This window comes from Centruroides sculpturatus, unplaced genomic scaffold, assembly GCF_000671375.1.
Source record: "Centruroides sculpturatus isolate CEXI.00-Female unplaced genomic scaffold, Cexi_2.0 scaffold354, whole genome shotgun sequence".
In the NCBI taxonomy this organism is placed as follows: domain Eukaryota; kingdom Metazoa; phylum Arthropoda; class Arachnida; order Scorpiones; family Buthidae; genus Centruroides; species Centruroides sculpturatus.
Window position 1 is genome coordinate 406,531 of NW_019384699.1, and position 22,042 is coordinate 428,572.

A 22,042-nucleotide genomic window follows, 5' to 3' on the forward strand; every position below is an offset into this window, starting at 1 on the left:
CTATCTAGCTCTATTCTCGAGATTAATGAAAGACAAATAAATAGTGGGAATATATAATCTGCAATTTGAAAATTGCAGCCCAATCATTTGCACAAGCAATAATGATGATTAATATACAGGATCTTCCAAAATAAATACAGTTTAAATTACTATGATAACTATTTTGAGTATAAGATGTACATGTACAGTATACCAAGCTACATAATAACTGTCAGAGTTTCATCTCCTATCTGCATTCAAAGATCTTGTTGTCTCAATCAATCAATTCTTTATTATATGAACCTTAGTTCATTATAAGGAGGTAATTTGTTACAAAAACAAAAATCAATACTAATACAGTATATTTAACAAGTTAATTTAGTACAAAGTAACACAAAGTAAAATATAGAGTAATAAGACCCCTATAATATTCCATAAAAAAATAGTGCCTCTGTAACATAGCAGGCATTTTATGTTCTGCATTTTGCAAATTGAAAGCACTTATTGTGCAACATGAGTAATCTGCAGGAATTGTATGAGCATGAGTAAAACTGGGATGCTGTGGGAGGGGTGATGGATATATTGTATCATTATAGGAAGAATTTGAGTATTGGTTGGGTGTGTTATTTGTGACACATGGAGCATATATTGAGAAATTGTAATGAGCAAATGTGAAATTGATAGTTTTCTGTTTAAATGTACCTTACAACATTCTTTTTGGAAGATCCTGTACGTCAATTTTCAAATAATTAAGTTAACTATTTTGCATGTAATTTATTTTGTAAAAGATTTTATATTATAGACTGCACTACTGTACAGGATATACTGTAGATAAGAAAATTAAATGATCTCAAAAAAATTCATATTAACAAAAATGGAATTTAAAAAATATTTAAGATATTTTAGTATAGACTTAGTATAGTATAGATATTTAAGATATAGTATAGACAAAATGAAAAGTTTGTTTAGTCAAAATTAATGATAAAAATATTTAATCTTAATGTAATAATTAAGTAGATATTTATTGAAAAACAAAAAATATTTTTAATATAACAAAAAACTTGATTCTATATCATCAAATTTAATAGATAAGTTTGCAAGTTCACTTTTTATTCAAATATTAAAAAATATTATTTTAATAATAAAGTATTAACAATGACAATTTTTAATATAATAGTGTCACTAAATAAATTGTTAACTATTGTCATTTCCTTTATCAATTTTATATTTCTACATTCAGCAAAAAATCTATTAAAACAATTCAACAGTTATTATAATTAGAAACTAATATTAAAAAATAACTGTAAGCATTATTACATTAAATAAATTTGCAGACTAATAAAGCTTCAGAATATTTTTTAAATCACTCTCACATTCCTCTTCCGTTTATCCTCTTAACATTTGAATACTTTTCGACATAAGTGCGCGGAACAAAATTTGTTTCTTTTGATTTTTCTTTGAATTTATAATCTGTCTTTGAATGATAGGAATATTTATCCTTTTTGTACTTGTGTATTTTCTCTTCTTTCCTATTTTTCTTTGACCAATGTTCTTTGATATCAGACCATTTCTGATCCAATTTCTTAAAAATTTCTGATATCTTTGAATATAACTTTTTTGTTTTAAATTCGTATGGCTTTTCATTATCTTTAAATTTTTGAATAGCTTTTTTACATTTCTGAATTGCAATATAAATCATCTCTTTCATTTTTTTGGTAGTTTTATTTATAGCATGACTGCAATCAGTGCCACAAAATGAGCTGCTGAAATTTTCTAGTTCTGCTAATTTATTTTTGACATTCATTCGAATTTCTTGAATATTAAACTTGTTGTAAATATCTTCAGTAAGGAAATTAACTTGATTAAACAGACTGGATAAGACATCATTAATTGCTGTATTAAAAGACTTAGTATCTTGATTGTCATGTCTTAAATATGACTCAACCCAATTGAAATCATAGGTGAGAGTTGGAAATTTCTCTTTCCAATAATTATAAACAATTGTAAATGTATTATTTTGAGTATTATTTTGTAAATCATTATTATTATTATTATCATTATAAAAAGTTGTATTGCTTTCAATCTGAATTAAAGGATTTCCATATCGAAGACGAGCAACAGCAGTTTTTAATTCCTCATTTTCAGATATCATTTGATTAATATGATCTTTCACATTATTTATTTTCTCATTTATTGAGACTACTTTTAATTCGTCTTTTCTATTTTCATCTGTTCGAGAACTCCATCTTGATTCAATTTGACTGGTTAAGCAATGCAGTGTGTCTCGAAGTTCATGATTTTCTTCCTGCAGTTGATATATTTTAACTTCCTGAGCTTGAAATATGTTTTCTTTTTGTAAATGCTGATTTATATCTTTGTTTCTTTTAATATCAAATTGCATGGAACTATTTATCTGTTCATTTATTCCAGGATATGAATATAAACCATTGTTTGAAAATTCTTTATGCAGATTCTAAAAAAGCATATATTAATTAATTAGATCTAATAATAATAATAATAATAATAATAATAATAATAATAATAATAATAATAANTGTTCTACAGAAGTTAATATTTAATTCATTTACTTTAAATGTATTGAAATAATATATTTATCATAAAAATAAAATTTACTAGATATCTCTACTTTCAATAACAATTTTACACATACTATTTGCTATATTGTACAGTCCAGTATGTCTCAGAGATCTGCACCCCAAACAGAACTTGGTTACAAAAATTAGGTTATAAAATTAAACAGCTGACTATTAAAATGTTTTATAATTGAATTTTAGGATACAACTGCATAGTTTAGACTCTGAAGTTAACATAAAACAATATGTTAAAAGTACAAATTGGTAAAACTCAGGTGTACAATCTTTGGTCTAAAAAGCCATTTGAAATCAATGGAAACATGTACAGTTAGCAGAACCATGCTAATTAAGAAACAATGTATTTCCAGCCATATGAAAATCTGAAGAACAGTGTTTGGGAACAGTTCAAAGCAAGCAATCAGAGAAAAAGTTCTGTTGTCAGGATCCATTTTATAGCAAAAAGCTATGGAGCTCACTCAACAATAAGATTTGATAGATTTTAAGGCTTTTATAATATGGCTAGAAAAATTCAGAAACCAGACAAGGGATTCTTTTTAACAATTTATGTAGAAAAGCTAAAGATATTAATCCCAAAATTGTGACAATCTGAAAAGAAAAACTGAAGCAAACATTACTATATATGATTTCCATGATTTGTACAATTGCAAGAAGACAGTACTATTTTACAAACTGTTACCAAGAAATTCCTGTTGTGCTAAGACAAAAATTGTTCTTTGTTCAAGAAGAATGATATGTAAAGAAAGACTGACACTTTTTCTATGTTGCAATATGAATGATAAACTAGGCTGTTGAGAGCTGGTATGGGTTCAGGAATAGAGCAGGCTGCTTTAGCCATTTGAACAAATGAAATACAAAATGAAATCCTCATTAATTCAAACTTAGATAATTCAAAATCCTGTTAGTTTGTAATTGTACTTTTGTCCCAGCCAGGGTTATAGAGATTTACATGTTAATGTTAAGGGATTTTGAAATATGGCTACTTCAAAATTCAAAGTGAAAATTCTGTCTGAACTGTGATATGTGTATGTTAACTCATTCATTTACATTGAAGTGCCTCCATGTTACAAGAGAACAATAGACCAAGAACAACCCAAATCTGGCATTGCTTTTACAACTGAACATTTTCAGGTGTCACCTTAACCATGGACTACACTTATTTTCTCTTACCTCATAAAATACAGCTGGTTTTCAGGATTGCAAGATTGGACTATGAGTAACAGACTGAGATATTTGTAGTGCTCTAGGCTACTACATTTGGGCATCTTACTACTTTTTGGGCGACTTTTAAAATAACCAGGGCTACATTTTGAGTAATTCTACTTTACTTTTTATTAAACCTATCTGACAACCTGTGAAGTTCTTACCAGACATGCTGTTTACCTGCAGTTTATTTATATTACTATTGTAGTGATATCAGACCCACTCGTTTATTTGCATGTTAATTTGTTTGTTGTTTTAGAACACAAACAAATTAACATGCAAATAAACGATTGGGTCTGATATCACTATGGAAGGTAAAAATTTAAAAAGAATGTTATAAAAAGATTTGGAACACGGAGGATGGAATGGCAATTTTGGAAGGTTGAAGGGTTTTGGCAAGGTTCGTTATTGGCTTGCAGAATAAAAAGAATGTTTCAAATCCTCCTGGTTTGAAGGTTTTTCTTGTAGAAAGGGATCTGTGGTGATAGAGGATCACTTACAACCATATTATTATTAATTATAAATAATAAAAATATATTATTATTATTATTATTATTAATTATTAATCTGTATTCCTAGCTATATTTCATTTGCTTAATAAATTACATCTGTTAAAGGGAATCTGGCACATTGTGGAGAAATATGTAAATCCCGAATAATTCAAAACTCGATAGTTTGAAGTCGTGATTATTTTGCCCTTGAATTTCAAACAAACAAGGATTTCCTGTATATAGAATGTTTCTTTATTAATAAAAATCAGTGTTAAAGATTTTATTTTCTATTATTAAAAATAATGTTAATTTTATAGGGATTAGAATCACTTTGAGCTCTCAGTTTTCTCCAGGAAGAAACTCCAGCTTCCTCTCTCAACAGTTGACAGCAAATTATTAATCTTAAGAAATTATTAGTCATAGAAAAATCAAAATCATCAAAGTGTTTTGGCAAAATTAATAAAAGATTGAAAACACTTTAAAAAGACTGGATTCAAGATTTGCCAGTGATATGGGAATTTAATACAAATGCCTGGATTACAGCCACAGTAATAGAGAAGAACTTGCTAAACATAATTTCATTATACACACCTCAAAAGTGAAACTGCAACACTATGAAGGAATGTGCATAGCAACATGCAAATTGCAGGACCAGTAGAGGTGACAGGATATGCAAATGATTAAGTTTGTGTACACATTGGATCATATGGTATCCAGTTTCAGGCTTTAAAGACCAACAGCCAGCTTGGGCCATAAATGCTATCAGCGATGGTTCACAGTAGCCAAACTTTCAAAAAAGCATAGAAAATGCTCAGAGATGACAGTAAACTGAATACTATCAGTTAACAACTGAGAAATGAGACTGTATCCTGGAGCTATGCAACCTTGGTTTGTCAATATGCACAGTTGCCACACATGTTGGGCACAATGCAAGTACCATCCAGCAATATGTGACTTGATGTATGCAGGAACATCTGCAAACATGCTGAACAGCTAGTGGATCACAGTGGTGCAAGACAGTGCAAAGACTGGCAGATTCACTGACTAACCCATCAGGACCCATTCACATGGCATATGACATCTGAAGCTGCCTATTGCCATCAATAGGTACATCTGTGTCCACTCAAACTATTCATAACATTGCATAAAGTCAAGCTGCATGCATGGCAACCGGCAACCAGGGGCTGTATTCCAATCACTTATCTCGTCTCTTCTTTCAGAGACGAATGACATCAAAACGAGAGACAAAATTCATCTCTCAGAGACAGTGGCGATTCTGGTCAGTTTTAACGATCTTGCCTTTGTTGTTGACATCACAATTCTACTAGGTTGATTATACATGTTCGGGTTATCTGCATGTGCAACACGGTATAGAATTTTAACCAATAAAATTGTAAAATTTTCAAAAATGCAGAGTGTGTACATATAGATCATGTGGTAAGGAAAGCACTAATTCAAATAAAGCATATGATTTTGATGAAGTTATGTTTTTTGTTTTATAACGTTATTATAGATTGTAATGTCAAATTGTCTCTTAAGAAAAAAAAATTTTAACAACCTAAGTTAGAAAAGCATGCGTACTTAGTTAATGAGAAATTAGATGGTAATATTTCAAAAAATACTTAGAGAAACAGATAAAATTAACATCATATTCAATAGTTCAGTAATGTAGAATAATTAAAAAAAAATGGAATCAGTGGCATTCCCAAGTAGGTACTGGAAAAAAATCAGAAGCATTTTTTCTCTCTCAAAATATTCTTTCCCAAGATACAGAATGTTCTCTAATATGATTGTACAGCACAAATAGCATAAAGTCATCCATATTGGATATAATCGAGGTAAAAAATGAAAGACCGATCAAAAGACAACTATTTGTTCGTCTCTGAGAGAAAGAGAACTTTCGAGAGAAAAAGTCATCCAGAATCGCATTTCGAGAGACATGATGATCTCTCGAGATGTAAACAAATGATTTGCCAATCAGCGACCAGCTTGTGATGTAGACAATGTGTCTCAGACACAAGAGACAATGTCAGAGCACCAGAAATGTACACCAGTGCTGTTTGTTGAATACGGCCCCAGGGTGTCATTAATTGCTCGATACAGGGCTGCACATCTGGCATGGTGTCATCGTCATTGTAACTGGACCATTGCATGGCATCAGATATTGTTTACAGATAAATCCCACTTCTGTCTGTAGGAGAATGACAGCCATGGACAATTTGGCAGTATCCTGGGGAATGCTATATGCCAGTCCTTTTTCCAAATGTTACACCAGGCATCATGTTCAATCAACAAACAGCATTGGTGTACATTTCTGGTGCTCTGACAGCATACCAGTAAGTCACACAAATTGTGGAGCCTGTAGTTCAGCCACTGGTGCAAGCTGCACCTGACACAGTGTTCCAGCAAAACAATGTGCAACTTTACGTCACGTGGCAAACCCTCACTGGCCTGAACAGAATTCATATCTTTCCCTAGCCGGCAGCCTTGCTGAATCTCTCTCCCATTAAATACCTGTGGGATCTTGTCCAATGTGTGGTGCACATATCATAGATGACATGCATGCTACAATGGAAGTAGCTTGGCAAGGGATACCTTAGGCAACCATTAATTGCCTCACTGTAAAGCAGCCTGAATAGCTGTCTGTGGGAGCCATGTTCATTACTAAATAAACAGATATCTGTTGTGTATCTTTGTTTGTTCTGTTAATCATTTGCATATGTCTCACCTCTACCGGTCCACTAATGTGCATTTTGCTATGCATATTCCTTCACAGTATTGCAATATTTTGAGGAGTGTAAAAATGTAAAAGGAAAACAACGTTACAAACCATCCCCACATCATATCACAAATGTTTAATTGGTGTATTTTCTGAGCAACACTACTCCAGTTTTGTGGTCCTTAGATCATACATATTGTTAAAGCTCATTATTGATGGTTGATGATTCAGGCATTACTTGTTGAATGTGACATATGAAATAATACTTGGGAAGCATCTAAAATGTTTTCAGTATTGGATGCCATTGAAGAGCTGAAAGCATTCCTCATGCTCAGAGATAAAATCTTCAGGTTCATAATGCTTTGAAAAGGCTGGCTGGATTCAAGAGTTTTTTGATTTCTGAAAAAGACAATCTTTCAATCCAGCAGCAACTTCAAGACATTCTAGAAAAGGTAGAAGTAAACATAAGAAGATTGTATTATTCTTGACCAAATTATTGAAACTGAAGAAAACAGCAAATACAGCTCTTAAATAGTTTGAGCAAAAATTTAGAATGTAATGAAGACTTTGAAAAGCATGAATAGGAGAGAATCCAATTTAGTCAATTTCTAGCTATTTAAACAATGTAGTAATTTTTTCTTTCAAGAAGGCTTGGAATATTTATCCAGTACAAGAAGTAATTGAAGAAACTGAAGAAATTTTAAAGTAAAAGCAACTGAAAACAGAACAAATAAATATATGCAATTATTTCATTCCCATTTCATAAATGCCTTAAAATGCACAATTTAATTGGAATGAGATTTTTATTCATTAAAATTTACAATATAGTTAGTTTTCCTTAAAACAATCCTTTACTGTGTAATTAAAAAAACTACTATAGTCAACGAGAGACAAATTAAAAATGAGCAATCTTGTCATACTATAATTTTGCATTTTATTCTTGGTATGTTATAGATAAGGTGAGGAGGCAATCAAATTTCCATTTTAAGAAAAACTCTCTATTAAATGGAAATCTCTCTATAATAGCAAATACTTTACTTTATAATAGCAAATACAATACAGTGGAACCTCAGTATACGACCTTAATCCATTCCTGATGTTTGGACATATACTGAATAGGACATATACCAAACCAACCTTTTCCATAAGAAGTAATGTAAAAATGATTAATCCATTCTCATGTAAAAAAAAATAGCTGGCTTTAAACACCTCGCTTTCCTGGCTAGTTCCTGCTTGATTTTTCATGAGATCCGCATGTATCTTTTTAGCTTTCTCACAAATAATTGCTTCTGATACACTGTTGCCAGCACACTGTTTTTCAGTTATCCAAAGCAAAAGCAATTTCTCAACACAATCTAATGTCTTTGATCTCTGTTTAGAAATTGATTTAACCCCTTTTACAACGTTAGCAGATTTAATAATGTCTTTATTTTTCACGATTGTCGATATCATCATTCTCGGAATATGGTATGCAACAGTTAAAATCTCGAACACGCATGCCACCTTCATATTTCTCAAAAATCTCTTTTTTCAGTTCCATTGTGATTCTAGTCATTTTTTTTAGTTTTCTGTTGCTTTTCATTTGCCTTTTTGCAATTCATGATTAATAAAAATAATAAAATTTTACTTACAAATTAAAATCAGAAGAAAATTTAACAAAGTTGAGAGACTAATCGGGGGTAGGATGTTTACAAGTTCTTCACTCTCCTACCTCTTACTCAACTCAAGACCTGGAGGTCCGGTCTCACTTGTCTAAAGGATGGGGAAAAAAAGGGTTAGGAGAAAGGATTGTTAGATTCTTTCACCTGTCAGGATCTGACACCAATCTATCAATTTATCGCGGATAGATGGGGGGAATTATCACGATCTCGTCGAGGACTTCGGGTTCAGTATGGAGGTGATAATGGTGGAAGAAATGCACTCTAATCGTTCGTTAACAAAATACCCATTTATTCCGTACATTTATACATGGTTAATAATTGGAATACAAATCCCTCTCGGGGGTTCATAATGTAACGGCAAAGTATAAAGTAGTTGCGACCCTACCCGCGAGGTTGGAATATTCGAGAGAGAGCTTACACATCATCGCATGTAGGATAAATACCTCTAGTTATACAGGATGGTGGTTTCAGGACAATCTTGGAGTCCGAATCCCGGGCTCGTTAAAATAGTTTGTGAGTCGACGTAAGTCCGCAAATCATAGAATAGTTCTATCGAGGATGGTGGCGACGAGAGGCAGGTAATCCACACACACACACACAGAGTACAGAACAATAACTTTCCCCCCTGTGTCGTCATCGCACTTGTCTTTTATATGGGGGCTCTCTTTTCGAGATTTCCCCATGTATGTCACAGGTGATGATCTTCGTTGACCAATGGTGGGCGAAGTGACAAACTTATGACACAACAGTTAACTCATCTTCTACAGGGAAGTATTGTCGTGGGAACGAAGTTTTTATGAGCGATTTTTATGAGAAAATTTGTCGGTTGTTTTTCCCTTTTTGTGTTAACCCTAACTTTAAAAAAAATCGGTTTGATTTTGAAACAAAACAGTAAATGAATGAACAAAATGAATATAACTATTCGAATCTCGGCCCTCTTAAATCCTGATCCTCACAAAGTTATAAACTGTGGCACTGCGAACGTCTAGTCTGGTCTAATACACCGATAGTGCAACTTGTTCATAGATGGCACGTATAATTGAATTAAGTCGTATACCGAACAAAATTTGTTTCATCCAAACAGGACGTATTCCAAATTTGATGTATTCTAAAGCAGATGTATACCGAGGTACCACTGTACTTTGAAGTAAAGAAAATTTCCATCATAAATATATTTTTGTTTATTAAACAAAAATCACTCCAGATACAAGTGCTGTATTATTTGGAATACTCCACTTTTGATAGGAGTTGCCTGTTTTTAGACACATTAGTTTTATTTTGACTTTGATTTCAAGAAACTGAAATTGTTCATTTGCTTAATAATAATTTAAAAGATAAATTCTGTCTGCATTAAATTTTGTATAATTCTGCATGAATTATACTTGATTATGTAAAATAAACAAATCCTAGTTCAAGACAAAAGGAAAGTGAAAATGAAAGTTTATATACAATTCATTATGCATATGTCAATTTAATTTGAGATTGTTTTAATTCTAATTATTGAATAACAACTATTAGAAAAGAATAGTGGTCACTTTCAATAAATTTAAATAATTAATAGTAGAAAACTGAATCAAATTTTTAAAAATATTTAGCTAATTTTTAAACTCTATATATTCAGTTAATTTTAAAACTTCAAGTTGGTTATTAACAATAATTATATTCAGCCCTTGTGCTTCTAAGGCAACGAATGCATTTATAAGATTTGGTTTTTGTTGTATTAATGGGATTATGGCCAAAGTAATTGGACACAAAGAGCTGTTTGCTCCAACTGTATCTTTAAATATGTAGAGTGAAATCAACCCTTTACTGTAAATTGTTCTTCCAGATGTGTGTTAGTGCACTATGAAGCCCTATTGAAACAAAGTAACCTCTTTACTAACAGAACAGTACTCTCTATTAAGAAATATCTGTGAAAAGGAATTATTATTATTCCTTATTAAAATAAAGATTTCTTGAATCAAGATATCTCATGGTTCTTCACATACTCATTCCACTGTAACAATAATATTGAAAAGTAATGATATTTTTTTCTGATTTGATTAGTTCTTTTATGATTAGCTCAGTAATAATTTTCAGAATAAATAATGCTCCCAGATCAACACTGTGGGAAGGAAGAGTGACATCAATTTTTTTTTTTAGTAAGTTAGTAACATGTTGTTATGGTATTACCTATTTGCTGTAATTCTAAATTTATTAATGGCATGTAAATGTTTATTTTATTATTTTATGTAATTTTATTGTTATTTCATACTGATTTATCTCTATGCGTATGCTGTTCTTGTACTTATGTTGATTTACATTTAACTTAAAAAAAAATAATAATAATAATTTTGAGTTAAGATTTAACAAAAATATAAAACCACCAGTAACAAAAATAAAGTTTTGAATGATGTTCATACACAACTAACAGCAACAGTAACTAATGGATCATCATCAGCTTTTTATTTGAAGTTGCAACATGAACAGGATTTAGTTAGTCCAAGTATATCTAAGCAATAGAAAAAATATAATTCTTCATTGTCATGCTCTTCCTTTCACTAAGTTTTTTAACTATATTGTTTCGGCTGAGCAATTTTGTCAATTTATGCATACACAGTACATTAAGTGATAGTACTATACTAAATTGATTTATTGACAAATTCTAATAAAAATGCTTTCATTGAAAGAGTAACTGAGTTGTATGCCTAGGAACTAACTAAATTTCTATTCAAAATCAATTTCTTCCAAAGAAACCATATGAAATGAATCATGTTAAAAGTTACAGTTTTTTTTAAAAAATCAGTCAGCTACTTGTAATTAATAAAAAAAAATCAAAACAATTATATCATAAATTCAATACAGATTGTAATTTTATTGTCAAAGTTAATCTTTCTGCTGGTGATCATGGCATTATTGACGTTTATCATTTTGACAAAACCATCAAACTGTTCTGTAGTGCAAATTTAATGGTCTCTAATTCACTAAATAATTAATGTGTAAAGAATAAGTAGGATAAAACAAGTTATTTATTATTCATTTTCATGAAGCCAGATGAAGATAGTAAGAATAAAAAAATTGTTTAAGAAACATGTTAGATCAATTAGTTAGTAGATCTAAATCTTATACATTTAGCTTCAACACAAAATTCTATCATATCCCTTGAGTGAAAATAAAATTCCTTTTTGGAATGTAATTTACACTAAAAAGAAACACATTACATAATATACTTAAACAAAACATAACTGATAATTTTACAATCATATATATTTTTTACAATTTCATTAATTATTATTATTTTGGAATTAATTTCCTTTCTGCCATTTCCTTTCTTTATTTCTGTATTTATTTTTACAATTCTTATTATGTTATAAATATCTTATACTAGATAGTTTAGAAATATTATTTAATAAAACTAAAGATTAAAATTTACCCACAGAGTACAAATACTTAAACTTACCATTAGTTTTTGATCAATTTCTATTTTTTCTTTAATACAGAGAACAAGTTCATCTTGCAACTGTTTCAATTTCAAAACTTGCCTTCTAGCTATCTCTCTTTCATGCCACCACTGCCTAGACATTCCTATTGAGATTAAGAGATTTATAATAAATTTCAGTTCAAAAGTTACAAAGATTAATTGAATTCTTAATTATAATTTTAAATAATTTTTTAAATTAAATCAACAGATTTTATGACCTATCAAACTAATTGTTAACTAATAACTTTTCATAACTAACTAATGTAATTAATGAAATCTACAATACTAATAAACCTGATAAATTTTAAAAAAGCCTAGAATGGTTTTGCATAAAACTGTCTCCAAATAAAAGCAATATTGTACCAATTAGTGTTCTATTTGTTAAGAATGTATCTTGAGTGTTAACCAAGGTATTGCTGTAAAATAAAGTTAATAGAGATTTTCATTTATTTTCAATGAAAAGATTTAAGTAATTTATACTGTTGCAGTGCTTGTAAATAACAATTAAAATGATTAACATTTAATGTTTAAAGCACTGTTTAAGATTTAACAATAACAGAACATAATTGCATGTTATCAACCACACAATTGAGGCTAATAGCATGAAAAGACAACTTAAAATGTCTATTTACCCAAAGATAACAATAATAACTGAGTTGTGATTTCAATAAGCAAAGTTTTTATAGTTCATTTTATCTTAAATGTTTTAGAACCGATTATATATATATAATGATGTGAAATGTATACTTTTTTACCCAATATGATCTGATATTTTCAACACTTAAGTAAATTTTGATACTCAAAAATTTCCAATAAAACTGATTATTGTTTGTTTCCACTATCATTTTAACTTTGTTTTGATGATTTTTTTAACCAAAATGACAGGCATTTTATCCTAATTTACTAGTTTTAAGTCATTGTTTTCCATTTATTCATGTAAGAATTTCAAAAGGTGTATTGTTATCATGAATATAATTTGTAATATCAATTTCAAGAAAAGTTGCAAATAAAAATAAGTGCAATATTATGAATAATGCATTAACATACTAGTAATTCACCATTAACAGCTTCTTATAATGTCAAAAAATAACTGGAATCACACATTCTAGAAATAATCCATTGAGAGGAAAACAATAAACACAAAAATCAATATAATTTATAATACATTATTCCTAGTGTGTAACTTCCAGCTTACTGCTACAAAATAATTTTTTAACAAATTAACAACAGTTATTTCCTTTCATGTTATGATTCAAACATAAAAAAGATACACAATGACTATTGTAAAAAATTAGACTTTACTGATAAAAATATTAAATTTTTGTTATAAAATTAACTAACTTTGTAAAAAAAGTGAAATTTATTTAATCTTCATTCAATTAACATGTAAGAAAAATAAATGAAATAGCAATGAAATCAAACAATTTTGTCATGTCTATTGACATAGTCCAACATATTCAATAACTTTCAGCTACTAAAACCTCTTTCTCTGAACTCACCACTTTACAAAAGGCCTTTTTAAGTGTGTACATAGACAATCACTGCTTTTTATTCATATGTTTAAACAACTCCTTAATTCATTTAATCATCATTCTGCTTTTTTTCCACAATTTTGCAATTTAACCTGAGGTAAAGTGACATTACCTTTACTGGGATTATCTGTTGAATTTTGAAACAACCACATTGTTTTTAGAAAATAAAGCAATATAAACTTGCTTAAATGAAATGAAAAAAAAACGATCATTTAGTTTGACAAGTGTATTATAAACATCATCTATATATATAAAAATGAATGTATGTGTGTGTGTGTGTGTCTGTCTGTCCTTCATGCATTACCACACTGTTTATCCGATTGCCGTGAAACTTTGGGAAGTTGTTTAATATACTCTGGCGAAGGTTTGTGGCATAGTACGATTGCCATAAAACTTCGGAAAGTTTTTTTAATTTTTTAATACACTCCCGCGAAGTACATTTATCCTACGATAGATGGCGCGCGTTTACACGAGCATTCGCGCACAGTGTGTACGATCGATTTCAAATTGTGAAGACCATTTCCCCCCTTCAAAAAATATCTTTATATATGCATTTGTGAACTGTTATTTACGATATTTATAATAATTTTTGTTTAATCACTTTATTTCAACTTTTTTTTTTGCTAATTATGTATTCGCTCGAACTTCGTTAAAACCTTAACTGTACCCCGAACAACAACCGAAGTTGTAGGAAGAAATTCGCGTATTTTACCGATCTAGGTATCCCCCCTTTTCCAAATTTTAATATCGACTCAAAATAATTTAAAAAGACAAATTACAATAAAACGGTTTATTATCCAACTATCAGAAATTTCACAACATGCCAAGGAAGAGAGGAAGGAGCAATTAAATAATTAAAATTATAAAGGATTAAAAAATATATATATAAATGGGGAATATCGCGCTTTTGACAATCGCTGCAAGTGTGTGGGCTAAATTTGGAGAATCCGTGCTTCTCGCATGGACAACTGTATGTGGCCGGCTCACGCGTCGAAAAACCTTCCGATTTATTCGTGTACGCACCAGACGGAAAAACAAAAAATATCGTGTATCCACAAGCACTCCAATAAATAAATAGAATTGAAACGACACTTTGAAATGTTTTCCCAATGAAAATGAATAATAATAATAATAATAAGTTTCAATAAAAATAATAAAATGTAAATTGAATTTTATCATAACAAGTTTGCTTGAATTTCCTTTCTTCTGAGATCGCAGCAATGCGCGACGGGAAGCTAGTAAACAATAAAAAAGTAATATTTACCATTAGTCTTATTTTATCTACATACATATGTAGTATGCTCTGTGAAATGATGTCATGTTAATGTCTATAGTTGTCACATTGATGATACTTATGATCTGAGATTTATTGCAATGGACAGTTAAGTCAATTATAAAGTGCTAAAGCTCTTCTAAGACAGAATAAAAATGCAACCTACTAATGACCAAGTGGATAAAACCACAAAAAATTTCTATTTAAATCTAGGATATTTGTACCTAAGAATATCTTTTTATAAAATTATACAAAATATAATATGCATATGATTTTTCATATATCAGCAAGTTTTTTAAATTATTATGATTATAAATATTATTATTATTTTCAAAATCATATGTAATTGTTTGATTTTTAAAATACAAATCAATTCTACAAATTAAAAATTTAAAACTTTTTCCTTAGATAAAGATACAAAAAACTTGCTAAAATAGTTTTTAAAATTTCTAAGTTGCTATAATTTTAAAATAAAGAATAAGAATAGGTAAGAAAGAGCTGCAGTATGATAAAACTGATCATGTTTGTTGAAATTTTTGTATGCAATAAAAAGATGGGAAATAGCCTTCACCTGTACTGCATTTGTATATTTTTTGTCTAAAGTTAGTCTCATTAATAAGAGGAAGCTAACTGAAGATGTCATGAATAAAACAATGAAAAAAAACAAACAAACAAAATTTAAGAGAAAATGCACTAATCCTATTTTTGTTGCACTTTTTGTGCACTATGTAAAAAATTGTATTAAAAAGTACAGGGAGCTATATATTTTATGATCTACAGTAAAGCTAAAATTGCTCTAGGAAGTTTACAAGCTGCAGTAATTGCCTTAAGTGAGTTTGATAGTAATGAATAAATTGGTCAGTAAGTGGCAACTAAACTTTCCAACATAACTGAGGCTTAATATTTTATTGTAAGGAATGAATTGATAGCTTCCTTTTGATTTTTTCATGGCAACATATGCAAAGTTTTTTGTTTATTTGGAGTTTTCCAATTTTGTTTTTGATCTGTAGTTTGGAAGTTTGGAGGATCATCTTATACAACCCATACAATTCACACATGTGAAATGTAGAATAAAATTTGGTCCTTGTCTTATGCATGGTACATCATTCTATATGGTACTTTAACTTGCAAATTTTAAGATTTGACTCTTAGTTTTAGAAGAAGAAAGTCAATTTGACTCACAGCTTGATTTTGTGGTCAAGCACAAGCTCTATATACGTATATGATAAATTATATTATTATTTGATTAAAAGAATAATTATATTATCATCTAAAATACGAATAAAATTGTGTGCTTTACATATACAGTAAGTACTTTAAATTCTGGACAGTACAATTTATTAATTCTCTAGAATTTTATAAATAGAATTTTTAAAAATCATCATTATTACATGTCACTTTATTTCAGTCTAATCATGACAAGACTGAAGTATATATTACCAATTATTAAAAAGATAATGAATTACTTTTTCAAGTCAAGTAAAATACAGAGTTTCACTACAATTATTTAAGATTGGAAACAACTTGATCTTTAGATGTGAATATCCTGAACTTATAAGTCATTCAATACAAAATTTTCTGTTCTTACTCCAACTATAAATTATTAATTAATAAATTATTAAAAAAAATAAAATATGAAATAACATTTTTTCAATGTAAATATGCAAACACTACATTTTAAATCATAATTCTATTGATTAGTTCAAATTGCATTTCATTTTAAAGGACATTTTAATTTAAAATCCCCATCAATATTTAAATTTTGTTTCATCAATCAATAAATATTACTTTTTATAATAATTTTTTTACTTAAAAAGCTATTATAAAAATATTGATTATTAATTCATATTTATACATTAAGTTTAATACACAAATAAATATGAAAGATGAAGTAAATTATAAATATTTATAATTTAGTTATAAATATTACATAGTTTAATTATAAATACAGTTGTCCCTTGATAATCCGACAGGTATGGGACCAAAGGTGTGTCAGATTACCAAAAGTGTCCGGATTACCGAAAATAATTACATATTTCGCATTGTTTTGCTAGCAGTAACTTACAATATTCTCTACTCCAACTGTTCGAACAGAACTGCTCACATAAAACACACGAAATGTGTGTCATCGAGTAAGAATTGGATGGGGAGATTCACATCGCGACATGCTTCTGTGCAAGCAGACACGTAATGGGGACGGGTACCTTGACGGGAGGTGCGTCGGACTACTGAGCATGTCGGATTAAAAAACGTCGGACTATACAGGGACAACTGTATTTATAATTTACTTTGTCTTTCTCAAAAAAATAACTTTACCAATGAAATTGCCAATGCCCAATCCAAAAACAAGTGCTGCAGATAATAATGCAATAAGATTCAGCCATCTATTTAAATGAATGTTACGTGTGTGAACATAATGGCGTCTTCCTGGCTTAAGATCTATATCTGGAGGTAACTCTTCCTGAATACTTGAAACAACTGATAAATCAATCATATCTTCATTAATTCCTTCAAGAATATCTGGAGTTAAAGGACAAACTGCACCTATAAGCAATTATTTTCTTAATAATCAGTTATAATATTGATCATATTTCTAACAAATTAATGAAAAATTAAATTTGATTTTAATATTTTTAGAAAATAAATCCAAATTCAATAAAATCAGCAATTGAAGGATTGCATCCCAAAACTTGGTCAGTCCGGGAAAGTAAATTTTTCAGGAGAAAAGAAAAACTGCCACTGCCACTGCCAAATGATTTATGATGCAGATTCCATATTCAGAAGAAATGTGGCTACAATGTTATTTGACAAGAATCATGACCAAAAATATATGATTATGAAATTTTAAAAACATAATTATTAAAATTATCACAAGATGGAAGTCTAACATTTGCCTACCTCTATTCAAATTACATTTATCTAATTATTACAGAGGTTGCAGCTGAAGTTTTCATCTCTAAAACATGAACATCGAACATAGAGTGCCACCATCTTGTAAGCCTAGAAGTTTGACAATGGTGTTTGGAACATCAAACATGGCGAGTAGAAGTTCAGCTTAAACGTCTGCATTTTTCTGTGTTTTGGGTTAAAATTATGATGTATTTTATTAAAATAATAATTATTTAAGCATCTATGAATAACATTGTAAAAAACAGACAATTTTAAATCCAGAAATTATTTAATTATTCAATTTTTTGAAAGTGATGTGAAATGCCTATAGAATTTTTATATATTTGTGTACATAACAGCTTATAATAACACTGAAGAAGTAGGTCTACTCTTTCACGGCATCTTCTACCATCAACAGCATAATTTGTTTGTAAATTTCTAGAAATAGCTTGTTTATTTACCTTTGCTGGTAACCTTTGTTGCTCTTGAATGTTTCCATCATTTTACTATAATATCCCACAAATCAGTGCGTGACATGAATGTGTGATGCAGTATTTTGCTTGCAGTTCAAGTGTCAAACGTGTACTTTCTGCTTGCTGTGCAAGTTTAAAGTTTGAACTTCGACCGCAACCTCTCTTATTAAATTGGTCCTCTGACACCTCAAATAATATGACAGGTTGTTTGGCATTAATTAAATATTGGGTTTGTGGATTTATTGTTTATATAATTATTCTTAATTTTATTTGTTGAGATACATTCTTATTACAAGATATTAGCACTTTAAAGAATAACTATTTGTTGAAATGTCCTTCAGTAAAATTTGTATCAATCTTTGAAATTTTGTACTCTTTTTTAAATTCTTCTTATATAATATTTTTTAGTTTATATTCATTTTTAAATTTGTAATATTTGAATTTGTATCTATAATATATTTTTTATTATTATTTCATGCTCATACATAGTCATTTGTACAGGTAAAGATTAAATAATAGTGACAGTATATGATGACATATAAAAACACCAAAAAATTTTATTAAAAAAATGCTATAGAGAAATTAAAGAATATTTTTAAATCACAATAATCAATTTATGTATATTTATAGTAAAAAATAAAATAAATCTTAAAACATTTTTAATAAATTGTAAATCAAAATGGTTTAATATACACTTTGATCTAAACATCAATTAATTAATTAACTGAGATATATTTCAAAAATTATTTTAAGAAAGATTAAACTCAATTTTCAACCACTGCTTGTTGCTATTTATGCTTACAATGAAATAAATGAATTACAAACAACAACAAGCAGCTATTTGAAACTGGTTTTAATGATTAATATAACCATAATATAACCTTAAAATATATCCCAGTTAACTAACTTTTTGGCCATGCTACATGTTTAACTTTAAAATACTGTTATGGTTCTTGTGATACTGAAAAAATTTACAAATATAAAACCTTTAATATTATAATTTGATTTTTAATCAAATTTTCATGATTTCTAAATGCAATGAAAAAATATATAAAAGAATTTAATTAAAGAGAAATGAATTTATTTCATTAATAAAGAAAATAAACAATTTCCTTTATCAATTAAATATGTTTTTCTCAATATATATTAAAATTTTATTCTATATCATTTTGCAAAATCAAAAATAATGGAAAATATAATTCAGTACAAAAAAAACAGTATTAGATAAACTTTTTAACAAGATTGTGTGTAACAAAATTGTGAACAAGATAAAAAATAAAATTACAAATATATTGTAATTTGTAAAAATATAAAATTGGGAAGGAATAATTTTAAAAATAAAATTTAAATTAATTAAAGGAATTAGACAATATAATAAATAAATTAAGAATTAAAACTTACAGGGTTGATCAATAATGCTGAAACTTGAATCACTTGTTGCAGAAATGCTACTTGGGCTACTTTCACGATATAATTCATATGAATCAAAAGAATAAGATTTACTGGAACCTGAAGAAATGTCAGGATAAGATAAATTATCGTCCCCATCATAATTAAAACTTTCACTGTTGTTAAGAGGTTTGTCTTCAATTGGAACAAACTGTTCCTCTTCATTGCTAATGGATGATTTATCAGTATTTTCCATATTGCTATAAAATATATATAAAGTAGTAACAAATTTTACAAAAAGTAAATAAAATATAATAAACTGTTAAATTTATAGATAGCTCTCATATTTCATCATACCTAAATATATCTTTAGTTTATGCATTATATAACAAAATTTAAAGAATCATCAAAAAATAGCAGAGGGAAGAAACAAGTTTCCTTATTTAATTAGATCCTCCTCAGCTGAGAAGGATCTTGTATATTTTGTTAACAAAATATACAAGGCAAAAACTTCCCTCTGCTATTTTTTCATGATTTTGTGAATTCTGATATACAGTCAAACCTGTCTATTCTAAACCTGTTTATCTCAAAATTTATTTTTCCCCTGCATTTGCAGCCTAAATTCAATATATTTTCCATGTTTATCTTGAATAATTTCCCCCAAAACCTCTGTATCTCCAACAAATTCACAGTTTGGTGACTACATTTTGATAGCAAACAGTGTAGTTGAGAAACATCTCTTGCATAGTTGCAATTTAAACTGCCTTTCTCTGAATGGCTACAAGTTTGACTTGTGCCTTACTGGTTATTATTCCAGGTGAAGTGTTATAACAGAATTCAATAAACTTTCCTTGATCAATGGGTTTTTTGACATATTTAAGTTAGTGATTGCGACATTAAGAGAAGCAAATGGCTGATGTGAAAAGAAAGTTGAATGTCCTTTCAATTGAAGAAAAAATGAAAATCTTAAAATTTTTGGAAATCCTCAGATGAGAAAGAATGAAGTTGCGACCAAGTTTGGTATTCCATCGAGTACTCTTTCAACAATAATAAAGAACAGAGATTCAGTGGAGAGAAACTTTCAAAATAACAACAAGAAAGTGAAAAAAAAAATCAAAAATGTTCTTTTCTAGAAATAGACAAATGTGCTAGAAAGTGGTTTGTGCAATGTTGTGACCAAGGAGTTCTTTGGTCAAGGAAAGCTAAAGATTTTACCAAAAGACTTGGCCATAGCAAATTTGAAGCCAGTAACAGGTAGCTTGAGAGCTTTAAAAGTAGACATAATTTGTTTATTCCTCATCTCATTCACTAGCACTCCTTTAGTGTTAGTGAATGAGATGAGGAACAAACAAACGAAAGTAATGATGGCAAGGACCATGAAAAATGTGTATGATTAATGAAAAGAACACAGGAAGAAATGATTTTATTATGGAAATAGAAAAAAATAACAAATTGGAATATTAAAATATTGTATAAAGTGTATCAAAAAAGTGTTTGTGCTTCATTGTGTTTGTGCCCACTGAAGAGGGAAATATTGTAATTTCCAAAACATATCTGGGTAAAATAAAGTTGTTGACAAGCTAGTACTTTTGGAATATTAAATGTGATAATTCCTAGAAAATAATGATGTTTAAACTGGTTACAATATGTAACCAGTTTAAACATCATTATTTTCTAGGAATTATCAAATATTTCTAGGAATTATTTTCAAATATCAATATATTTGAAAAACAATAGAAGTGGAAAGTTAAATCAACTAGAGGATCAGATAGATTCACCTAAAGTTATTACAACAAAAGAAGCAGAAAAAACCATTGAAATGATGAGAACTTTTCTTGAATGTCAGGAAGATATTCACAAATCATAGAGAGATATTCACAGCATATAGTCAGGATGCATTCACGACTATTGCTTACCTTCAAAAAATAGTCTAGTCAAAGAAAGTCAGGCATCAGAAACTATTTCTGCTAAGGTATATCAAAGATGTTTTATTTATACTTAATACAGTTATGTATTGTACATACTATTTTATTAATAAAACACCATAGCTGAAATCAAACCTATTACTATTTTCTACATACAAACCTCTATATCTCAAACTTTTTCTCTTTCCTTGAGATTCAAGATAGACAAGTTCAGAACTTAGAGGAAGAAAACAACACGGATGACTATACTTCAGATGATGAATCTTTCTAATTGGGGAACGCCACGGCCCCCCTTTACCACGTTGCTCCACTCTCGGTTCCATTGTTGTAAACAACTCTATGTTTTGATGTTACCAGGAGCAACCAACTTGGACTCTATTTTTATGTCAAAGCGACCAGAAGTCTGCAATGTATATATTGTAAATAGTTTTTTACA

General features: G+C 29.2%; 1 protein-coding gene across 2 annotated transcripts in view; it reads right to left on the bottom strand.

Annotated features, from left to right (window-relative positions):
* Positions 1-1,220: 1,220 nt before the first annotated feature.
* LOC111627508 (putative histone-lysine N-methyltransferase 1) overlaps positions 1,221-22,042 on the bottom strand; it is a 47,602-nt gene continuing 26,780 nt past the window's right edge. For both annotated transcript variants that reach the window (XM_023371095.1, XM_023371096.1), the window contains exons 4-7: positions 19,694-19,941; positions 17,247-17,474; positions 12,105-12,229; positions 1,221-2,452 (exon numbers count right to left, since the gene is read on the bottom strand). In XM_023371095.1, coding sequence (XP_023226863.1) covers positions 1,349-2,452; positions 12,105-12,229; positions 17,247-17,474; positions 19,694-19,941 — 1,705 coding nt within the window. In that variant the 3' untranslated portion in view covers positions 1,221-1,348. The remainder of the gene's footprint in view (positions 2,453-12,104; positions 12,230-17,246; positions 17,475-19,693; positions 19,942-22,042) is intronic.